The 24385-nt window shown below is 42.8% G+C and overlaps 2 protein-coding genes across 14 annotated transcripts in view; one reads left to right on the forward strand and one right to left on the reverse strand.

The window, feature by feature from the left end:
• Nucleotides 1-24385, reverse strand: part of LOC146344989 (putative acyl-CoA dehydrogenase 6) — a 174839-nt gene that overhangs the window by 88732 nt on the left and 61722 nt on the right. For 4 of the 13 annotated variants that reach the window (XM_084858802.1, XM_084858799.1, XM_084858800.1 and 1 more), the window contains exon 8: nucleotides 16686-16725. The exons of 1 other annotated variant lie outside the window; for it this stretch is intronic. In XM_084858802.1, the coding sequence (XP_084714928.1) occupies nucleotides 16716-16725 (10 nt within the window). In that variant the 3' untranslated portion in view covers nucleotides 16686-16715. Of the gene's footprint in view, nucleotides 1-5072; nucleotides 5483-16317; nucleotides 16391-16641; nucleotides 16726-18037; nucleotides 18972-24385 lie in introns of those variants that run through there. 8 more of the 13 variants (XM_084858805.1, XM_084858794.1, XM_084858806.1 and 5 more) reach the window with 5 other exon arrangements.
• BET1 (Bet1 golgi vesicular membrane trafficking protein) lies at nucleotides 1427-16919 on the forward strand. Its single transcript, XM_084858815.1, has 4 exons — nucleotides 1427-1636; nucleotides 10568-10683; nucleotides 12652-12708; nucleotides 13354-16919. The coding sequence occupies exons 1-4, from the start codon at nucleotides 1618-1620 to the stop codon at nucleotides 13507-13509; spliced, it is 348 nt and encodes a 115-aa protein (XP_084714941.1). The 5' UTR covers nucleotides 1427-1617; the 3' UTR covers nucleotides 13510-16919.

The raw sequence follows: 24385 nt of genomic DNA on the forward strand, positions 1-24385 counted from the left end.
GGGCTGCAGAGAGCTTCGGCTATTGGGCGGTTTAGAAATGAAATAAGTAATTTATTAAACTTAGGCTGCAATCCAGTGCTCACCTACCTGGGAGTAACCCCCATTGAGTTCAATGAGACTTACTTCCGAGTAGACATGTATAGGATTACTCTTGTTGTTGTTCAGTCGTTCAGTCGTGTCCGACTCTTCGTGACCCCATGGACCATAGCACGCCAGGCCTTCCTGTCCTGCGCTCTCTCCCGGAGCATGCCCAAGTTCATATTCATTGCATCCGTGATGCTATCTAGCCATCTCATCCTCTGCCGTCCCCTTCTCCTTTTGCCTTCAGTCTTTCCCAGCATCAGGGTCTTTTCCAGGGAGTTTTCTCTTCGCATTAGGTGGCCAAAATATTGGAGCTTCAGCTTCATTATCTGTCCTTCCAATGAGCACTCAGGGTTGATTTCCTTTAGGATGGACTGATTTGACCTCCTTGCAGTCCAGGGGACTCGTAAGAGTCTTCTCCAGCACCACAGTTCGAAAGCATCAATTCTTCGGCGCTCAGCCTTCCTTATAGTCCAGCTCTCACAGCCATACATTACTACTGGGAAAACCATAGCTTTGATTAGACGGACCTTTGTCGGCAAGGTGATGTCTCTGCTTCTTACTATGCTGTCTAGGTTGGCCATAGCTTTCCTCCCAAGGAGCAAGCGTCTTTTAATTTCATGGCTACAGTCACCGTCTGCGGTGATCTTGGAGCCCAAGAAAGTAAAATCTGTCACTGCTTCCATTTCTTCCCCTTCTATATGCCAGGAAGTGATGGGGCCAGATGCCATGATCTTAGTTTTTTTAATGTTGAGTTTCAAACCAGCTTTTGCACTCTCCTCTTTCACCCTCAACAAGAGGCTCTTTAGATCCTCTTCGCTTTCTGCCATTAAGTAGGATTACTCTATTAAGTATTAATAGATTAATTAAATGCCATTAAGTAGGATTAATAGATTTAATAGATTCTATTAAATATTCTATTAGTAATCTATCTAATTACTCTATTAGGCTGCAACTCTATACACATTTACCTAGGAGTAAGTGAACACAGTGGGACTTACTTCTGAGTAGACATGCAAGTAGACAGGATTGCACTGTTAGATGCCGATACAGGGAAGAAAAGACGTAAGAAAAATAAACAGATGGGCTTTCGCCTTCTTGTTAAATGGCATTGGTCTTGTTTTGAATTTAGGCAGGCGAGGCGGCCGGGTTTCTACTCCACCCCGCATCTCATCAGAGCTGCTACTTAGGACTCATCCGTGGAACTGATGTCCGAGCACAGGATATCGACGCTGACGCCTCCAGCCGATCCATTAGAACTACATTACCCAGAAATCCCTAGGACCCACAGACTTTCCTTTCTCTCGCTTTTACCTTAGAGACTACGTTACCCAGAAGGCCGCGCGAAGGCAAAGGGAGACCCGGGAAGCGTTGCGGAGGCACAGCGCTGTCGTGGCGTTTGTGGGGTGACCGGGAGAGTTCGTACAGCGGGTTCTCCCGGTCCCCTTTCCCGGGCTGAGTGTCTGAACGCCGGCCCTGAGCGTCACAGGGAGCAAGGCTTTATTCCGCCTCTCCTTCTCCCCACGGCGAGCAAGGATGAGGAGGGCCGGGCTGGGTGAGTGAGTGAGTGGGCGGGCGGCCGGGGAGCTAGGATGGGGGAGCGCGGGGGCCGCTTGGGATGGGGAGCTGGGCCCAGCCGGCCTTTGGGAATGAGACCTGTGGTCAAGGCCTCTCGGGTGGTTGCTAGGGACCTGCCGCGATCGTGCTCTCCTGATCCAGGCCAGGGTTGGCCTGCGGCTGCGACCACTTCGGAACGGGCGGGAGGGGGAAAGCGAACTCTTCCTCTGAATGCAGAAATGTTGGTATCCATTGAGGGCAAGGCGTGGGCACGCAGGAGCCTCATTATTCTCTCCCTCCTCTGGATGCTTTGTTAAACGCATCCCAGTCCCATGCACAACCCGGTGTGCTCAGTAGGGCTTACTCTCAAGTAACCGTGCATGCGACTGCAGCCTTAATTACGGATGCCTTGTAAGCTTAGGGTGCTTCCGGATGAGGCATTTTGGGTGCCATCGCCCTGCCAGATGTCACCTTCCACTTGTAACCCTTCCTGTGGTTTCCCACCATGCCTTCTGTCTTCTTTCTTACTGCAGAGAATCTGTTAAGAAGAAAAGTTTGTGCTCTGCTAATGAGCTATGGGCCCTCAAATAAAATTCCAACAAAAACTGCGCAGTGCCTTCCAATCGGTAGCACGAGGAGCTCTCTGTCTGGAAGCACCCTTGTTCGCAGTGGTTGTTGGCTTCTATATGGAGTTGATCAAAAATCTGTGCAGATGTTAGCAGTGCAAGTAGTGTTGTTGGGTGTTCTTGCTTAGACACCAAGGCTTGATTTAGGGTGCCTTTTTATGCATGTTTAGACAGGAAAAAGTCCTACAACTCCCAGCTTGCCCCAGCAAGCCAAATTTAAATATAAGGCATCATCCTGCATACTTCATTACTTATTGCATGGAGCTCTTCCATTGCACTTGCTCTGGCTATATGCCTATTTTGACTTCTGTGTCAAGTATCTCTAGCCTACACTCACACATACATGTTTAATTTTACAAGTCCTGCTTTCCAGATGTTTGGCCTCAGTGTATACTTCATGTTGAGAAAAATGTTGAGACTCTTCTATATGGTGATAGCCACCAACTTATATGGCTCTGGAAGAGGATTAGACAAATTCATGGAGGATAAAGCCATCAGTGACTTCTAGTCATGATGGCTGTAAGCTCCCTCCAGGATCAGAAGCAGCATGCCTCTGAATACCAGTTGGGGAACTGCAATGGCAGGGGCCTATTGCTTACATGTCCTGCTTTGGGACTTCCCATAGGATCTGGTTGGCCACTGTGGGATAATGGATTAGATAGGCCCTTGATCTGTTCAGCAGGACTCTTCTTGTGTTCCCCTGTAGCCAGGAAGGAAGAATGGTGGATGCTGCATTTGAACAAGATGGTCTATTCAACGATTACTACTTCTTTTTCTCTTTTTTTACATGGATGGGCAGAAGCAACTATTCTGTATTCCAGGACTATTTGTACTGCTCTTCTAATGCTGCTTCTCCTAATACTGTTTAGTGCAATTGCTTCCAGTGGCAAAACTTTCAACCAGTGCTTGAAGTGGCATGGGCCAGAATGCCATCTCACTTTTCTGCAGGTGAAGCTATAAGCATCCTACCTTCTCAGGTAGGATGGTTATAGCGGAGAGTGCCCTAGTCATCCCACTTCCTTTTTTCCTTCACTTCAGGCGCTGGCTTTAGCCTTAGCTGCTGCTGGTGAAACCCATATATCTGTCACAGAAGGCCTTTAGGGCGCAATCCTGCTGAGATAGACATCAGCCTTCAAACTTGGAGGCTGATGCCTATCCAATGCAGGGCGGACGAAGCCATGGAGAGGACGTGTGTTTTCATGCGGCTAGCCGCAGCTTCGGGGAGGGAAGGGGCCCAGAGACCTGATAGGAAGTTGTCTAGAGCAGCTACCCTGCCCCCAGGATTGCCCCCTTTTCGCCCTCTCTATGCTCCGTTTACGAGCGCAGTAGTGGCAGCTGCACTGGCTACGAGCGGGTGGGGGCAGGGAGCGCAATTTCTGAAAACGGAAAAATCCTATGGCCGTATAGACAGTGTCTAGTGGCCATAGCATTGCTCTCCCTGAGTACTAATACCAGTAAAGAAACATTGTTAAAGTAAAGCAACAGGAACAACGAGTGTGGTTTACTGTATAGGACAGGGGTAGGCAAATGTTTTGGACCATGGGCACATTTGCCAATTTGAGAAATTCCTGGGCACCACCAAAAAATGGCTGCCATGGGAGGTGTGTCAAAGGACAGATAACCTGCTCAAAAGACTGTGTACAATGCAGTGGTGTGGTTTGAGCCTCAACACATGGAACAATTCCTTTGAACCCAGTTTTCAGTACCAACAGAAACCTATTTCACATCCCAGCTGTTGGTAAGAAATTGTGTTAATTTAAGAACATAAGAAGAGCCATGCTGGATCAGTCCATCTAGTCCAGCATTCTCTTCACACAGTGGCCAACCAGCTGTTGATCAGGAGACCACAAGTAGGACATGAGTTCAGCAGCCCCCTCCTGCCCATATTCCCCAGCAACGGGTGCACGTAGGCCTACCGCCTCAAGTACTGGAGGTAGTACATAATCCTCAAGTCTAGCAGCCATTGATAGACTTCGCCTCCAGGAATTTGTCTAACCCCCTTTTAAAGCCGTTCAAGTTGGTGGCCATCACTACATCCTGTGGTAGCGAATTCCGTAGTTTAACTATGCGCTGTGTAAAGAAGTATTTCCTTTTAGCTGTCCTGAATCACCCACCAATCTGTTTCATGGGATGACTTCGGATTCTAGTATTATGTGAGAGGGAGAAAAAAAGTCTCCCTATCCATATTCTCCACACCATGCATAATTTTGTAGACCTCTATCACGTCTCTCCTTACCCTCCTTTTTTCTAAGCTAGACAATCCTAGCTGTTGAAACCTTCCCTCATAGGGGAATTGCTCCAGCCCCTTGATCATTTTAGTTGCCCTTCTCTGTACTTTGTCCAGCTCTACAATATCTTTTTTTAGGTGTGATGACCAGAACTGTATACAGTGTTCCAAGTGTGGTTGCACCATACATTTGTATAAGGGCAATGTGATCTTGGCAGTTTTTAAATTTTAAACTTTTAAGAAAATGTTAAAGTGGTATAGGTAGGAAGCCTTGGTGGATGCCAAGAAAGGTGTCCAGAGGTACATGGGTGCTCGTGGGCACCACATTGCCTACCCTTGATCTAAGGGTTTGTGAGTGGGGCTGATATTAAGGAGGTAACACTGAAGTTACCACCAAAATAGTATTGAAAGGTACAGCGCATGAGGCCTGGTAGCAGTGAATGTTATGGAAACAGCAGTGTGGACCATGCGGACGTTCTGCATGTAGCCCAATCCATTTGGTTAATGAAGTCCAACTGAGTTCAAGGAGATTTATTCCCAAATAATGTGTGTGGGCTTAAACTCCCATTCTCTTGCCTCTAGCAATAAACTTCCTTTATTAGCACCCCTTTCTTTGCTGAATGGTATTTTTTGTGGATAAGGCAGGAAATAGCACTTACTGTTATAGTTGTAATATTACATAATGTGCGGAGAGCTTGCTTAATTTGGTCAGCAAACTAACAGAACGCCGGGATTTTCTGGAAACACTCAGTCCCTGTGGAATAATTAGAAACTTGAACAGACATAGGTTGACTGCACAGTAATTTGGTGGCGTGTGTTATAGCGCATTCTGCATAATAAGATGTTCTTTTCCTTCCCTTGCTAGATGTTCTTTTCCTTCCATTGCTGACGTTGGCCTCTTTACATCTTTCTCCCACACTTTCCTTTGGACTGCCTTGTCAAAAAACGTGTTCTTTTTGCTGTGGAGAAACTGCCTCGCAAAGTTAGTCAGCTGTGGAGAGATCCATAAATTTTGAGTTGAACTCACTAGTCTCACCATTCATTCTGCAGAGAACGTGGAGGAAGAGACTCGGGAAAGGTATTTTTCTTTTCCTTAAGCTGAGCTTTGGCAGAAGGGACAAGCAGTATCTCACAGCTATTGCCTTCTGCAAAACCCCAACAGGAAATGAGAAATACCCCCTTTTATTTAAAACTTGTATGCCACCCTTCTGTTTAAAAATTCTCAGAGTTGTTGATGACATCAACACAATAAAACCCCATCACAACAAAATTCAGTGTTAAAAACACAGAAACAGCAAGGCCCAACAGAATAATAACATCCAGCAGAATTACCATCAATTCAAACCAGCTTCAATGAACATATAGGAAGGCCTGGACAAATGAAAAGGCTTCACCCGCTCATGGAGGGACACGAGATTTGGTGTCAGGAGGGCATTACACATATGGGGTGCCACAGCTGAGCAGACCCCCTCTCTGGTCACCACAAGACCTAGTTTAGTAGGTAGGGGAAGTCAGAGGAGGGCTTCTGATAATGATTGTAAAATATGGGGAGGCTCATATGGGAGAAAATAGTCCTTAAGGTACCCAAGCTGTTTATGTTATTAATGGTGATCACTAGCAGTTTGACTTGTGCTCAGAAACAGACCAGCTGCCTATGCAGCTGTAAGAACTGGCAAAATATAATCTCTGTAGCCACTCCCAATTAATAGTAGTCTAGCAGCTGTATAATTAGATGTTTCTGGGAAGTCCTTAAAGGCAGCCCCTTGTATAGCATGCTGCAATAATCAAATCAAGAAGTTACCAGGGTGTGGTGTTAAGGAGGGTTTGCAGGTGTGCTGGAGAAAGCTGCTACGTGTCATAGTTGCCCCTTGGGCCTCTAACAATACTGCAGGATCTGTCAGCATCACCAAGCTGCAAACCTGATCCTTTAGGACACAAATGGGCAACTTGGAGCCCGCATACAGCCTTTGGCCATTCTCTCTGTGGCCTGCAAAGGCCTAGGGAGCCCCACCCACTTTTCTCCACAGCCCAGCTGATCAGCCATTGACTGGGCAGTAGGGAAAAGACCACTGTTCCATCGCTGGGACAGTGATCTTGATCAGGATTTTTTGCAAGGGGCCAGGCTTTAGCCTCCCTTCCCACACCAATCACATTATAAAAAAGCAGCGATCTTGATTGGGATTGTGGCAGGGTGGAGAGACTTTGACACAGCCTTCCCCAACCTGGTGCCCTCCAGATGTTTTTAACTCATCAGCCCCAGTTACCATTGCCAGTGATCAGGGATTATGGGAGTTGTAGTCCAAACTATTTGGAGCCCATCAGGTTGGGGAAGGCTGCTTTAACCTCTCCATCCCTGCATGCTGAGGTGTGGGAGGAAGAGCTCCTGACCCCACCGCCCAGCACCATCTAGGGCCTTCAGGGCCAAAATGATTGCCCACCTCTGCTTTAGGAGAATTAAGCCTCATTGAGAATAGATCAATCACCACCTTCCTGGTCAGATGAACCACTTACCAGCAGACCGTCTGTCTTCTCTGAACCAACCTCCTCCCACCCCCACCCCAAATAGTCCAGTAGTGGTCTAGGCACCAGTTCTGCACCTCCAGTGCCTTTTCTGATGAAAAGGAGAAAGAGAGCTGGGTTTCATCAATGTCCTGCTGGCCCCCCACTCCAAATGTGCCCGAGATCTCCAGCGAGGAAAGGAGGGGTAGTTTTTTCTCCTGTGTGCTGGAGCCTTATGAGGTGCCAACAGCACCTTGCTCATATCAGCACCTTCTGCCAAAACAGAGTGGGAAGGAAGAGCATCCTCCCCTCTCCCCAAAAACTCTCTTGATCTCTCCATGAACCACTGAGAGCTCAGAGAGGAGGAATATGCTCTGTTCTCTGTCTTTTTGTTTGCAGTTCATTGTGAACTCAGGGGAGGGGACCTTTGTGCTAGGAATGGGGCAGGGACGTGTGCTGGTGATGATCAGGTGAGTGGATTTCTGAACCCTGTGATTGTGAAATTGCTAATACTGCACAAGAAGTGTCATAGGTGGACTCTGTACTCATAGAGACGTGGTTTTGAGTCACTGTCTGAAAGTGACAGCTGAGGTTCTGGGAAGAATCTGGCTGTGGCTTGTGTGTTGTATCACTCATGAAACGGACAACATCTGGCACTGTGTTAGACATCTGTAGTCTGTGAGAACTTAACTTCTGAACTTTGACCATGTAAAGCAGTTATTTGCCATGCAGCCTCCTGAGAGAAAATCTAAAAGCTGCATAATGAATATTGTTGACATTTATTTTAAACACTTGGACGTAAAAACTCTTTCAGCTAAACTCTGCCTGATCTCATATGAAAATCATATTTAAAAGCTCATTCTCCCGCTTTTGCTATTGAGAGACAAACAATAGGCCATTAGTTTTCAGTAAAATAACATCCCTTTCTTTGACTCCTCCTCAAAGCCAGCAAAGTGTAAAAGATTTGTAATTAATTCTGGCGTTCTTATTTTATCATTTAATAGATTTATAAACTTTAAATTTGTAAATACTGAGTTGGATCCTGACTACGTTAGTCAGAGTTTAGTCTCATTGAAATCAATGGGACCATAAGTTGGTCATGACTAATGCATCAAATCAATTTTAGTGGGACTAAGGCTGCAATGCTATACCCACTTACCTGGAAGTAAGCCCCACTGAAGTCAGTGGGACTTGTGTTGTAAAACACAACTAGCCTAGACTGGATCCAATCCACTAAGGTGTGTGGTGCTATGGTCTTTAGCTTTTTTTGTTGTTAAAACATAACTCTACACAAGGTTGCTAATTGGCCATCAAAAAACTTGGCCTTGTTTGTGAAATTCGTATGTTTTTAACTGGGGAAGAACAGGCAGAGCAACCATGAGGAATGAATGAGATCAGCATCATGCTTGTGACAAAGTGTGTCTTCTGACATTTCTACCTTGTATGACCCATCACTTCTTAACATGACCTGTTTAAAAAAAAAAGAAGCAAAGGCTTGGTCTTCACAGCACCTTAAAGACTACGGAACCTGTGCAGTCCTTGCTGTCTAATGCAGAATGTAGCCAGGACACTTTCTGCAGACCCATGCCTAGGCAGCAGTGCACTCAGGAGTAAGAAATATCGGCCTTTGCAGAGCTGCTCTGGCTTCCAGTGTCACTGGAATGATGACAGCCAATTGTTAGCTAAGTGAGTGAAATAGTGATGATTAACTGTGCATTATCCTGACTAACTGTACAAGAACATCAGTAATATCAGTCAACCGTGGGTGGTACTAATTTATGCTTTATGATCCAAGATTTGGGCACAATCCACTAAGAGTTTATCTTGGTAACTAAGTCACATTGAAAGCAAGGGTCTGAGGCAGTCTTCTGCAACCTCCACATGTCTTGGACTACAACTCCCATAATCCTCAGCCAGCATAACTGGCTGGGGGTTATGGGAGTGGTAGTCTAACACATCTGGTAGGTGCCAGGTTGGGGAAGGCTGGTCTGAGGTCACAGTAGAATCCTATACTATTCTAATGTTTCAGTGGGAATTTATCTTTGAGTAACTCATACTGGATTGTATTCTTTGTTATTTTATGTGTATTTGTGTCATAAGTGCCTGCCTGCGAGCTTTGCCTGTGTTCCAGTGTCTCTGGGGAAAGGCAGGAGAATATGTATTATTAGCCAGTCTAATTTAAAGTAGTGATGGTGGTGTTTACTTCCAAAAGTGCACGTAGTGGTGGGTTACAAATTGAAACATTAAGACTGAACTGTAAAATCAAGGCCAGCTAAGACTGCCAGTAACTCTTCTAAACTGGATGTTGTACCTTACATTTTATTTATTTGGCCACACAGTGAGTTTTTTTCAGGTCTGCATGTACAGCTTGTGTGTTTGCTATGTTAAGAGATGGTGAAGTTGTGCTGAAAATACTGCAGTTCTGATGAAAATTGGTTCTTAGCTCATCCTAGTATAGTGACTTGTATTCCGTGCATGTTCGGAGCTTGTATGGATGCAGCAGGGCTTCTCACTTTTGTAGTGTAGCTCTGCTGTACCGTATCAGTGACACTGAAGAGAGGGCCAAGCAGAAATAAGTAAGACTTTAAGGGTACAATCCTATGCATATTTAGACAGGAAAAACTCCTACAACTCCCAGCATGCCACAGCCAGCCATGCTGGCTGGGGCATGCTGGAAATTGAAGGATTTATTTAATGGCCTTAATTTTGTGTTGGTGTGATGTGACATGAAGGAGCGTCTGTATGTGTTTAAAGAAACTGAAGAGTGATGCTGTAAATATTGGTCTTGTTGCTTGCATCTTAGATCCCTAGGCTGGATGCTTGTTGTTGTGGCAGGGCTTGCCTTTTAAACATATGGTAGCATTTGAATGTGGATGGGAATTCATACAAATATGAGCCCCTGGGGTTTATAGTACTAGACAATGCAAAGATAAACAAGATGATACATAATCTCCAGTGAAAAAGGAGATATCTGGATGTGCTACATCATTCCGAAAGACAAGGAAGGAGAAAAGTGATGGACCTGGATGTCTGTCCTTGTAAAAAAACTATTAGAGTAAAAGGAATCCTTTGCATTCCACCCATTGGATTGGGACTGTGGGGAGGAAAGGAGCAGGTGTTTAATAGATTAAGTATATCTGTCTGCCTGCCTGCCTTTCAAACCCCCCTCCCCTGCCCCTTTCTTCATTTGTTTTGTCCTGTTTAATTTGGGATTGTGAGGGGTTTCTGTCTTCATATTGACCCTGTTCCAATGTAACGACAGTGTCTGGCAGCAATTTGTGGGTTAATTAACCCAAGAATTACGGGGATGCATGCTTCTTTTAACAACCCTCAAATGTTGCATTTGAGAGTTGTTGCTGTGAGGTCCAAACCCAGGAACTTCGGGTTGTTCGTGGGTTAAATAACTGCAAGTTAACCCACGAACAAGTCATGGGTTAACTTTGGGTTGTTTAACCCAGTGCCTGCCTCAGTCTCTTAAAATGGGGTGGTGGTGTAATAAAAGTAAATTGCCTTTTCCCCTCTAGAAACACTTTTTTCTGGCTGTATTTCTGGTGTCTTAACCTGACTGTCTTTTCAGGTGAAGGAGCTGCTGGCGGCAATTATGGCTATTCCAGTAGTGGGTATAGTGTATATGAGGAAGAAAATGAAAAGTTAACTGAAAGTTTACGTTCAAAAGTCACTGCCATTAAATCAGTAAGTATACCGTTATAGAAGCAGCATTAACATTGATTGGAGTACATCATGCCTACTTGATCAGTTGTAATAGCAGCATAGCCATGGCTTAATTGAATTCAGGCACAGTATTGCCCATCAGAAGGCATGGTGTTCTCATTTATGGAACAAATTCTTCCTTTAATTGGATTTGAGCTCCAGCTGCCCTTTTTGGCTGATCAAGATATTAGTTACATGTCGGGACAGCAGAAGCTCTGCTTATTGGGCACACTGTGACTAAAGTTGTGTTCCCAAGGGAGTTCTAAGTCAGCAAGGTCAGTTAACAGACCTCCCAATAAACCACCAAGCTAAACTCTTCCTATGCAAGTGAAATAATAATTGCTAAAGTTTAATCAAACCCTAACAGTGGGCTTTGTCACAGCCTGCTCAACCATCTCGTCTAATCCTCAGCAGTAAAGCAGGGCAGTTCCCACTCCCATCAGCCTATGTGCTTTGAACCCCAGTTTGCCATGAAAGAGGAAGTGTGCTGCAAAGTTCTTGCAGAATCAAACTTGAGTTGTCATACATTCTAGGGAAGATACATCAATAAATTACAGTAGCCAGTCTGATATAGTAAGACCAATGCTTGAGTCAGGAGGTGAGAATAAAACCAAGCCAGGTTATCCCCTTTTATTGGGCACAATTCCATGACATCCCATGGCTTCCAGTTGTGGCAGCTCATGGTGTGCCACAGGTGGTTGGCAATGTCTCCTCTTGAGTCTGAGACAAGCAGACCAAAGGAAAGGTGAAGAGTAGAGAATGACACAGGCCGAGAAGAAAGCAAGTGCCAAGTCTTATATTAAAAGGGGGTTGACTGATTTGGTTACAGTACTGTTGGCCAACATCAATAGAGTGAGTGTAGATTGAGAGCAAGTGAGGGTAGGATGACATGGCTCACTGCCATTGGGCCTGGGGCACAGCTGGAAGGGTTTAAGGAGCAACTCAGGGAGGTGTCTATACTTGGAGAACTAAGGCCCCCCATGTTCTTCATGTAATTGCTGTTGTAAGTTGAGAATGATGGGAGTTATAGTCCAAAACATTTGAAAAGTTGGGGAAGGCTGCTCTATGTATTTATGATGTTGCCTGCTTTTTCTCCTGCTTTTAATTTAAGCCTTCTGTTTCTAAAGAAGCATGGGGAATTTCTGCTTATTCTTTCTATATATGTGAGTTTCTGAAACTGGGAAGTATCAAATAGAAGCAATCAGAATACAGTATGAAACAGTAAAACAGTAGCTGCTTGAACAAAAAAACCTCCTACAGCTTTCTCCTAATGAGCAGTCCATGCCACAAAAGATTGTGGGTTTGTTGTGGTGATGGGAATCGATGGAAAATAGATGAGATGGGAATTGCTTGTGTCTTGTATCTTAATTATAGCTATAATCCTCTTCTGTACTGCAAAACTTTCACCCAGCATGCATACCACCTGTGTTTGGCTTAGCCACACAAGTGGTCTGCCAGTAACTACGCACTGTTTCATAGCTTATAAAATAAATATATGGATGGTTCTGAATACTCAAGTCAAATGAGAATCTAAGAAAGGGAAACATTACATAACTTTAGAACATCATACCAAGTAAAGAAAACAATTGAATAAAGTGAAAAAGTTGTAAAATAATACTAAAAGAAGTCTGTACTTGGTTTTAGTTTGTTATGGACTTTGAAGAGCAAGGCAAAAGAAAAATACAACAGTGGTGTTTGTAGATTTCTTCCTGCTAAATAGGAGGAAAATCTCAGTTTTGAGACTGGTTTTATGTTTGAAAACCATAGGAGCGTAGAATAGAATTAAGTATTTTCTTACAGAATACTTTCATCATTGCTTGTCTCTATGCTTCTAGAAAGCATATTAGCTATACTTGGTATTTCCCAAACAAACTTAGATTTGCATGATGTAATCTAGTTAGTAATGTGGATCATAATGCACCAATCTTCTGTATCCCCCCCCCCCCATAGCTTTCCATTGAAATTGGAACAGAAGTTAAACAGCAAAATAAAATGTTATCTGAAATGGTACGTATCTGATTACGGTAGTCAGCTACTTTAGATTATCTTGGAATTTGATTAACTTTCAGCTTGATTAATTTAATTTCACTTTCTTTTTTGAAATATGTCATCGTTTGCTTTTTAAAAAATCAGTATTGAATTCTGCCGGTGGATGGTGAATGTGCTTTTCTTCTTCCTCTCCCTCTGCCCCAGTCTGCTCTAAGTATCAGGATTCAGACCCCTGTCTTCACAGAAAACAGGTTATTTAAAGTTGCCTAACTTTGAAATCACTCTGTCTACACAGACCTGGCTGTCTCTTTCCATATTGCTTTGGACTGAGGCAAAGGAGTTTATTATAGTTATATCCCAGCTTTCTTCTAAATTGCACAAGGGAGCATACTTTTGTCCATCCCCCCCACCCCCCAATCTACACAACAACCCTGTGGGGTTAGGGTGCAAGACAGTGACTGCATGGCTCAGTGAGGATTTGAACTTGGGTCTCCCAGTCCTAGTCCAGCACTCTAACCACTACACCACACTGGCCGTCTTGCAAAGGAAGTGTCATTCTTTGCAAGTTTTATCTTCATGTGTTCAGAGTTGAAATTGTAGACAGCAAATAGATTTGCCTCTAAGAATAATTCTGTAAGTAATTATTTATTTTTTTGACCATAGGACAATGATTTTGATTCAACTAGTGGATTTCTTGGTGCAACAATGGGTAGACTGAAAACCCTCTCCAGAGGAAGCCAAACAAAACTCTTATGCTACATGATGCTGTTCTCACTGTTTGTCTTTTTTGTAATTTACTGGATTATTAAATTGAGGTGATGCAAATTTCCACTTTGAGAATATTAGTGTCATGCCAGACTTCTAGAAAGTTCTTTGTAAAAAATTGTGAACAGTCTTTTGTAAACTGCATTAAGGATTAATGCATCGGCTCTATTTTGTCCATTTCTCTATTTTTATCAGGCCAGAAATATTTCTATTTTAAAACCCTTATTTTGTAGGGTTCTTAAATTGAATTCTGCTCAAGTCTGAGCACCTTGTAGAGATGCAAAATAGTTACTTGGAGTGGAAGTACATCATTAAAATTGTGGAGTAAAAGGCGTTTCTGTGTTCAAAAGCAGCCCTTCTACTTTGTAACTCCTACTGCTTTTTTCTACCAATAAAAAGCAATCTCATTTGATTATGCTATGTATAAGTTATACTGAATTTTGTAAAAGGAAAGATGTGGTTCTATCAAAGCTAAGTACTGTTAAGTCTCATTGTTTCATTAAGAAAGTAAATACATGCTTAACTTTGGCTGAATTGTGTCCATAATGACTTGCAGGGGTGTGTGTGTGTGTGTGTATGTGTGTGTGTGTGTAATTTGAACTATACAAAAACATTTGAGAGATAAAATTGCTAACTTAATGTATTATTTTGCTTTGTGATATATTTTTTTGAGAGGGGAATGGGGAGAACTGAACAGAATAGGCAATTGGTCCAACCCACAAGAAGTGTCAGTGAAGCAAGCTTCTGCCGGTGGAGCCCGTCTGGATCAACATGGTTCTTGTGTCAAAGGCACTTGGATCCTGTTACTGGTATGAGATGTTATGCCCAGTGCTAACAGAGAGGGGCTGGTACTGGATAGCACTATCCCATAGCTTGCTCATTCTGTGCATCTCTCTAGGTTAGGCAAAATGCTGCCAATCAAAACGTTACCTTACTTACGTTTTCAGTTGCATTAATTAGATCATGGTAGCTATCCACTGAGTTATTGCTTAATAACTAACTTAGTGAAAGTTAGTTTAAAAAATATGGAGCTGGCGTATTGGAGATTTTATATTAAAATATATTGTGATGCAAGAAAATTCTAAATCCCTCTCAATTAGAGTCTGTCTGGGGGAACTATCAACAACCACAGATACGCAGACTATACCACCCTAATGGCAGAAAGCCATTATTTCTTGAAAATAAGTCATATTGTGTTCCATGGTGTGTATTCTCTAGAAATGGGTTTAGGGTTTCAGATCCCTGAAAATTGGGTGGGGCAACAATAAGAACCAGACATGGAACAACCGATTGGTTCAAAATTGGGAAAGGAGTACGACAAGGCTGCATATTGTCACCCTGCTTATTTAACTTATATGCGCAGTACATCATGAGAAACGCCGGGTTGGATGAATCACAGGTCGGAATTAAGATTGCCGGGAGAATTATCAACAACCTCAGATACGCAGACGATACCACCCTAATGGCAGAAAGCAAAGAAGATCTAAAGAGCCTCTTGTTGAGGTTGAAAGAGGAGAGTGCAAAAGCTGGTTTGAAACTCAACATTAAGAAAACTAAGATCATGGCATCAGGCCCCATCACTTCCTGGCATATAGAAGGGGAAGAAATGGAAGCAGTGACAGATTTTACTTTCTTGGGCTCCAAGATCACCGCAGACGGTGACTGTAGCCATGAAATTAAAAGACGCTTGTTCCTTGGGAGGAAAGCTATGGCCAACCTAGACAGCATAGTAAGAAGCAGAGACATCACCTTGCCGACAAAGGTCCGCATAATCAAAGCTATGGTTTTCCCAGTAGTAATGTATGGCTGTGAGAGCTGGACTATAAGGAAGGCTGAGCGCCGAAGAATTGATGCTTTCGAACTGTGGTGCTGGAGAAGACTCTTATGAGTCCCCTGGACTGCAAGGAGGTCAAATCAGTCAATCTTAAAGGAACCCTGAGTGCTCATTGGAAGGACAGATACTGAAGCTGAAGCTCAAATATTTTGGCCACCTAATGCAAAGGGAAAACTCCCTGGAAAAGACCCTGATGCTGGGAAAGATTGAAGGCAAAAGGAGAAGGGGACGGCAGAGGATGAGATGGCTAGATAGCATCACTGATGCAATGAATATGAACTTGAGCATGCTCCGGGAGAGAGCAGAGGACAGGAAGGCCTGGCGTGCTATGGTCCATGGGGTCACGAAGAGTCGGACACGACTTAACGACTGAACAACAACAACTTTTTGGTTAGGCATTCATATATCTCTTGAAGCCAACTAAATTGCTAGCTATGTCATAAAACAGCGTCACTGTTTTATTCTGCAGTATAAAACCATCTTCTAGAATATGATGCTTTGATCAAAAGGCACACTTAGCTAAGTTGTTAAAATATTTTAAGAGTACCTTCTAATGCAGGCAGCATTTGCAAACTTCAGAAAATACAGAGATTTGGCAACGTTGGGATGACTGTGTACATTGGGTTGGATCCAGGCTTAGTTATTCTTTGACTGCATCCACTGAAATCAGTGGGACTTAAATAGCTAACTTAGGTCCCTTTGATCTCAGTGGGTCTCCTCTAAGTACGACTGTGTCTGGATCTAACCCAATTGGTGGTATCAGCTGTTAGTCCTGAGTAGAGTAGACCCATTGTCATGAACGAGACTTAGATCAGTCAAAACTAGCTTGAATCCCACCCATTTCAATGGTTCTACTCTAAGAAGTACTAACAATGGATACTTTAACAGTAAGCAATAATTAATATGGGGATTCTCTGCTCCATCAGCTGCCTGTAGACTGGTACTGCTGCAGGACAAGTGAGGCTGCAACAGCAAACAGCAGATAGGTTTTCCAGCTGGTCTCTCTGTCAGCCAGTTTTGTGGGAGCCCTTTAAGGAAGCAGTGTAGGAATTTTCTCCTTCGTATGCTACACTCCATGCCCATCTTAATGTATGTCTGCTGCTGAAGAAAAATTTAAAGGAAAACACAATTAGAGATTGACTGCCTAAGCTTTATCCAGTGTCCAGACTTGTGCCTTATTTTGTAGTTGATTACCCATTTATCACCTTAATAAATTTAGCCTGCCATTCCAAAATGACGTGGAGCGACTCACATTGCAGAACTGTGTATACTAAAGTTCTTACTTTAGGACAGAGAAAGCCAGGCAGAGATCAGCTAAATCTCCTGTGTAGAAGTGCTAGACCTTAAGTTGAATGATCTTGTGACAGTAAGCCCAGTTGCAGTGCATCTGACATACCTCTTGCTTATGATCGGTCTTGGGATCCTTTTAACAGGTTCTGTAGAGAAAGATCAGGTCAAGATCAGCCATCAGCTATAGTGCTACTGATCTGCCAGTTTTTGATGCAGTGGTACTAAATTCCCTCTGTACCTATATGGAACCATACTGATGTGAGCAAGGACATGTCTAGGTGTTCATATGTATTTACGTTGAAATGTTTTAGAATTCCCTTCTAGAATAAACATTTAACGATTGTCTTTTTAAAAAAAATCAGTGGAACATCTCATGGTTTGTAGTTTATTATAGAATAAAAATAAGCATGTATGGAAGCTTTAAATTCCTTACAGAAAATGGCACTTCCATTGTTTTATCTCTTAAAAATGATTATGAATTTACTGTTAAAAAACATACATTCATTTTACTGTGTTTGAAGTATTGTGAAATAGCTTTTAATGCTTGCATTAGTATGATAGTTACTATTAAAGCTCAGGCCTGGTGCAACTGTAACATAATTATGACTAAGGTATAGGGCCAATACTGTGGGCCCTCCTTGCTTCCTGCAGATCCCCTCCCCCATCTAGATAGATGGCAGATTCAGATGAGAAGAGATAGCAGCTGGGAAAGCAAGTGAGGTGGTCATGATTAAGAAATCGGGAATGAGAATTCAGAACAAGTAGTTTAGTTTGTGTCAGTTCTAGAAAGGAAACAGATGTGACCAATAGTTAAAAATTATTGATTGGAGAACCCTATGCCAGTGGTGCCCCCCACTGCACACACCTAAAGCTTGAATAGTATTTGGGCCATTAAGTTTCTTTTATAAACAAAAAATAGCTTATTTTGAGGAGGGTCTAATTTAGCTTGTAATGTTTTGGCCCATGTGTGTTCTTGCAAGGTTGCTTGGGAACTGCAGTGTAGGATTGGACACAGCTCATCACTTGTCCTGATAGCCTGGTCCCTGCTTGGTTACTGAAACATGGTGGAAGCATCATCATCTCTAGTGATAGCCATCTTGTATGAATATCAGTGCCTGTTTTAGCAGCACACACGCTCCATTTCCCCCTCCAAGTAGAACCTAATTCCGGTCATTAAAAGGGGCTCCCTAGTTTGATGAATACTGACTGTAGGTTCAGAAGTGTAATAACTCAAAATAAGTGAATATAAAACAAGATAAGTTTTAGGGTAAGAGTGCCCAACATGTAAAACATTTGTATTATGAGCAGTGAAGTTATTACAAGCTCGTTATTTGCAAACTGTGTCAGCGTGACAATCTTCCAGTAATAATGTGAATTCCACGACTCACTCTTTTGTGCTGCTGAAATGGTAAGGTTTTGTTTTTGCTCTATGTAGAATAAGTGGTCCAAACAAGTTCTTATATTAGAAATAGTTTTTATTTGGCTTAGTACAAAGCCAGTGTTTACAACTTATTGCAAGTAAATTCCCACTTCTTGATAGGTACAATAACAAATTACATTAATTTAGCCAACCAGATGGAGCTGTGTGTGTGTACACACATGTATGCTTATGCAGGGTGGTGGTCTGTAACATTCTGTGAATTATCCATCTTAATTGCTTCAGTGCTGAAAACAGTGGGACTAACAATAAACTTAATCAAATCTTGATCAGCCTAGTTATGTGTTGCAAACTCTAAGGTATGCAATCAATACTTTGCTGTTCCAAATGAGGAGCTAACAGAAGCTTCACTAGAGCCAGTAGGATGTGGTATGTTTCGTGTAGAGATTTAAGAGGGTAGGTTGGTGTCTGAAGTTCTCCTTGACTGTAGGATAGGGAATATTTTAACCTGGCCCTGCTATTATATAGAATTCAGAAGCAAGTAAGTGATTAATCTACAATTACAGCAGGTCCAGGGAAACTTTCTGAGGCAAAGTAAATCAATCCAGACATGTATGCACAGCTGAGTGGCACAACGTAGTCTTTTACTGAAATTTGTATAAGATACTACTAATGTTCTGGTTTTCTTGACATATTTAAGAATTCTTAGAAATTTCACAGAAAGAGGCCAGGTCCTTTACTGCCAACTCTGTCGATGGACTGAATTGGCAGTAAGTCATGCCACAGAATGCTTATGGTAAAATAAGTATGTATATGTGTTTGTTTGTTTTCCCAAGCTCTACTGCATATTCTTTCCCCACTCAAAGAATCTACCTGATGCAGCTTATTAAAATGTAAGCGAAGGTCTATAGAATTCCTGGGGATTATTTCTTTGGTAAGGTGTCCATGTACTTGCATATAATGGCAAGCATGACTTCGTCAGCACCACCTCCTATTGACAGCAATCTTGAGTCTCTGCCAAGGCAAAAATAACATTGGCAAAATGAAGTTTGTCTGTTTTAGGTCCTTCCTCTCCCTCTACCATGTTCTAAACCAAACTGGGTTTAATTGTGCTTGCTTACTCAGAAGGATGTGCCATTGTGTTCAGTTGCACTTATTCCCAGTTAAGTGGGCATAGGACTGCAGTCTAAGGCAACAATCCTGTGCTCCCTGCGAGGATGGCTGAGGACTGTGGGAAGCTGGGGATCTCCCACTCTGCCAGTAGAAAGCAGGCAGAGAGGGAGGTTCACTGCCAGAAGTCTCTCCCATGCAACGGCAAGGTCCACCACTACCCAGAAACAGGATCCTTAGTTGTTCTTCATGTGGTCAACAGAGCCCAGGGAACTCTGCTCACTTGGTGGTGAACAGATCACTAACAGAGATCTTAATCAGGACTGTGGGGAGCAACACTTTAACCTCCCCCCTCTAAGTGATCCTGATTGCTGGGGGAGCAGGCTGTATGCGTGCGTGCGAGAGTGGATGTGTGTGTGTGTATATATATATGTGTGTGTGTGTGTGCGTGTAGGCGCTATGTGTGAACAGGTTATCTGCACATATGAGGGAGGAAGGGTGTGTGTGTGTGTCCATCTGTCCTATCCCCACTCACTGCCCACCTCTATAGCCCCTTAAGGTTTCCCTAGCCATCAGCACAGCCCTCAACCTGAAAAAGGTTGTCCATCCCTGTTTTAGCTGAAAACATTGGATTCCAATCCAATCTTGGTATTATGGCCCCTGGATACAGGAATTAATCACTGGCTATTTTCAAACACAACAACTACCATTCAGCATTCTTTCTCATCACAGAACAGAATTTTATGTTCTGAACGAAGTTTCCTTCTCCCTGATTATGTTAATGAACAGTAAAATATTTCAGTTTGAAGGACCAAGGTATCTGGAGATCGCTCAAAAGCCTGCCCACAATTTTGTGCATTCTTGGTTTGTCCTATTAGAGGTATTGCTTGACAGTGGATTTTGGATTCTTTTCTTACGGACCAACATGACTTACTTTGTTTCATGTATAACCTGGAAAATACCTAATTTAACCACTCAGGACTGGGATTCTACAACTGGAGTAAGAGATTTATGTACCACCTGAAGGTTGGTTCCCTTTCCTCCCGAACACTAGATAACACTACCCAATTTTGCTTTCTATTGACTGTTTTTGACCTAGTGCACCATCCAAGATTAAGTTCCAGCTTTGCTAATGTAAAAAATGCCATGTTTCTTTTCGCTTTTTTTCTCTGCTTACTAAGGAAACTGGTGTGTTTCACCTAAGTCTGGAGACAAATCCGAGTCACAACTGGATTTAATATTTACCAAAATGGGGGAAATCAGCCATTACCAGTTTGTCCTAACTGCCCTAGGTGTAAACTGAAATCTGCAAGACACCTAATACAGCCTAATCCACTTAAGTCTGTGCATCTTCCTCCACTCCATTTTAAGACTGAGCGTACAAATTTTATGACTTCACATCAAGTCAGTTTTCCCTTCCACATCTAATGTAGAATTATCATAACTTTTTTGCTGGTGGTGTCGTCGTCCCCCCCGCCCCCCCGTGCAACTTCTACTTCAAGCACAGCTTCAGGCACATATCCATAAAATAAAAATGTTTCTAACATGCAGCAGTAAACCAAGGTTATCGTCAGTAGCAGTCAGAAGGGTGAAATGAAATTTGAAAATGGCATAATGTTGGGTGGGAGAGGTGATGTGGCCAATGGGAATACCAGTTATTTTGGATGAACAACTATATTGAAAATTCTGAATTGTAAATAAAGGTCTTCTAAATGATATAGTCAGAGTTCCATCAGAGAGCCAGACCGCTGTTACCAGGCCTACACTTCTTGGCCAATGTGCATTTGTGCATTTTTTGTTGGTCCTAATAAAAGTATTGCCTGCCCGTGGATTTTGGAACACCGCATTTGACAAGTTCATTAACAGAACTGTGAAAAATCACAATAAGGATGTAAATATAGCTAATTAAACGGTCATGATTATGGAACTTATTGTTTTAACCTATCGCGTCATATAGCCCGAGTCCACAATAGTAACAGGCAAACCTCTTATCTTCCCCCCACCCCCCGAAAGTTCAACACCTGGTCTCTCATTTCAGTTCCTGGGAAAACACTGGTTCCCCTAATAAACATTGTTCACTCAACACAGCCTCACTGTAACTGCCACTTCCTCCTGAGTAGCTGAAGTCTCAATCATGGCTCAAAAGCATTCATTAATTAGTTTTCTGTGACTAAAGTAGCAAGTGGGTGGTGTGAAAGTTATTTTTCAGCTAGTCTTCGTTCTACCTTGTGGAGTGCGCTCTGTGGAAACTTGAGACAAAACACAGCATGGAACACTTCGGGGAGGCCATTTTACATACTGAGCTAACCTTTGTTAAAGAGCTGATTTGCAATCACCTTGCAATTTAGTCTTGCTCAAATTCATGCTGCTGAGGTGGCTAGGCAGGCCTAGCACACACAGAATAAAAGCTATATATATTTTATTCTGAGAGGCTCCTGCCTGCCAACATGTCTCAAAAGCATCACTTTCAGCTACACGAATTCCAAGGCAATGCTTATGCTGTCTTGTTCGATTCGACTTTAATTTTTAAAGCTTGGAATTAAAAAAAAGGATAATACCCACTGCACTGTAAGTGAGAACACCGCAAATTGTCTTTTTCATATGGCTTCTGGGACTTGAGAGGGGACAAGCGCATAAGTGTGTGTACATGGAGTGGGTGATTTCCTTCCAGTGGCAGCTCCTGTCTCATGACGTGCTACTTTGGAGAGCTCCTTGACCTTGTGGGGGAAACCTGCTTGGGCTGATCAGGAGTTGCACCATGACATCCAGACCAGATCATCGTGGGTTATTCAAGGGTTAAACAACCCTCGCTTAACGAATTATTTGCATTAGGAGTTGAGCAAAGGCTGTTTAACCCTCAAATAACCCACGATGATGGGGTCAGACAACACGGTGCAACCCCCGATTGGCCTGATCGAGGACTGCACAATCGAAATGTAAGCCACACATGCCAGGCACACACTGCTGCTCATTGTAGGTTAAATAACCCACAATGAGCCAGCTGTGTTGTGGGAACTGGCCCATTGTTTTGAGAATCAGAAAATAAGGCCCACCCACTGAAAGAAGTGGGGCAGGGAGAATGGTTCTTGGACCACACCAGGGCCATGTTTTAGTTTGGCTTGTCAGTGCTTATGAGCAGGTTCCTATCATCTAAGAAGTGACAGAATCTAGCTGACAGCAAAGGACTCAAAATGACAAGGCAGCAAAGTTTTCCTCTATGATGCTGAAGGAAGCAGCTGCTGCATGGTCCCACATCATACTCTTGCAGCTTATATGGCTACCATCCGTCTTGAATTACTCCTTTTTGCTGCTCTGTGAACAGCAATAGCGGAGTTTACTTGTTTGTGTATTACCAGCAGCTTATAAAAATTCTCCAAGAAAGCAGCAATAGTATTAGGAAGGTATTTCAAAATGGAATAGACTGTATTCTAAGTGCTTATATTTTACTTTAAGGCAGGGATGGAGAACCTGTGACACTCCAGATGCTGTTGGACTCCCATCATCCCTGACCATTGGCCATGCTGGCTGGGTCTGATGGGAGTTTGTCCAACAACATCTGGAGGGCCACAAGTTCCCCGCACCTGCTTTAAGGTAGCTAAATTCAGAACACTGAATTTGTATTTATTCTGATACTGGAGGTAATTGTATTACCTTCAGTATCAGAATAAAAAGTGATACAGTAAGGGAATCCAACCCACAGTGTAGGGGTTTGGAGGGAAGTCATTTTTTTGTTAATTTTTTCTTTCACATCACTTGAAAAATGTTTTTGTAGTGAGAGCAATGTGTGGAGGGTTGAGCCAAGAATAAAACAGCTGATGGGATTTTTCAATGCCTCACTAAAGTATTCCTCTATGAAGAAATTACAGCCTGAATGCATCAACCAGATGCTACGGAACAGAATTGTTGTAATAAGGCAAACAAACCTATGTTTCAGATGCTTACTAAAGGTTATGTAGCAAAATCATCTTCATGATGTGACATTACAGGACACGCCGTACAGTTAGGATAACTGAAACTTCCAACTATAAAAACCTTGCTGGTCTACGACCGTAATGAGATTGATTGATTGACCATAAGAACATCACTGATACACTAACAGCAACAAAGTCTGAGCAAAAGCAGCAACAATTATTGAAACCTCAGAAAAATAAAACCAGGAATGTGCATGTGTAGTTTTTTCTTTGACTCCTCTCCATGATAACAGATGTTTGAAGGAGGGCAACAAAAAGTTGAAGTCAACCCTACAGTTTCATTTGAGAAAGCAAAGAATAATTTGAGAGAGCAAGGAATACTTTCTCTAATGCTGCATGGCAGAAGGAATTTGTCAATGTTATATCAAGTAAATGTGCACTTCCTGTTCTTTAAAGCAGCCTTCCCCAACCTGGTGCCCTCTAGATGTCTTGGACTGCACCTCCCAGTGCTCATGCTGGCTAGGAATTATGGGAGTTGCAGTTAGGGATAGGGGGAAATTTGTTCAGTTTGCATTTTAACTGCATTTTGCATTACCTAATTTCACACTTTCAAACCAATACGTGAATCGAAACTCAGTTATCCTTCCAAATTTGTACTTCTCCAAATTTTGCAATGGAGTTCAGTCAAAGAGTACACACAAAAATGCATGTATTAGAGGAAATAATGTTGAAAATGTGTTATCTCTCATAATACGAAAACTTGGGGTCATCCCAGGAAGCTGATGGGTGGGAGATTCAAACAGATAAAACTGTGGAATTCGCTTCCACAAGATGTAGTGATGGCCAATTTCGATGACTTTAAAGGGGAATTTGACAAATTCATGGAGGATAAGGCTATCAATGGCTACTAGTCCTAATGGCTATATGCTACCTCCAGTATCAGAGGCAGTCTGCCTATGTACACCTGTTTCTGGGGAACATGGCGGGAAGGTGCTGTTGCATTCATGTCCTGTGTGTAGGTTTCCCGTGGGCAGCTGGTTGACTAGACGGACCCTTGGTCTGATCCAGCATTGCTCTTCTTATGTTCTTATTTTCTGTGAACCACCCAGTGAGCTCCGGCTATTGGTCAGTATAGAAATGTAATACATAAATAAATTTTAGGAAAATTGCTTGCAAAAACGTATATATCAGGCAAAATTATGTTGAGAAGTGTGTGTATTATAAGTAATGCGCACAAAAATGTGTAGACGTTCTCATGCAAACTTAAAATAAAATTCTCAAAAACTCGAAATGAACCAAACTTAAGATTGGAAAAATGAGAAACCAAAATTGACAAATTCATCCATCCTTAGTTACATCCAGCAGGTACCAGGCGGGAAAGGGAAGGCTGCTTTAAAGCAAGGGTTC

The sequence above is a fragment of the Heloderma suspectum genome, chromosome 5 (genome assembly GCF_057233095.1).
Source record: "Heloderma suspectum isolate Gila_16-S chromosome 5, 16-S_ref, whole genome shotgun sequence".
NCBI lineage: Eukaryota > Metazoa > Chordata > Lepidosauria > Squamata > Helodermatidae > Heloderma > Heloderma suspectum.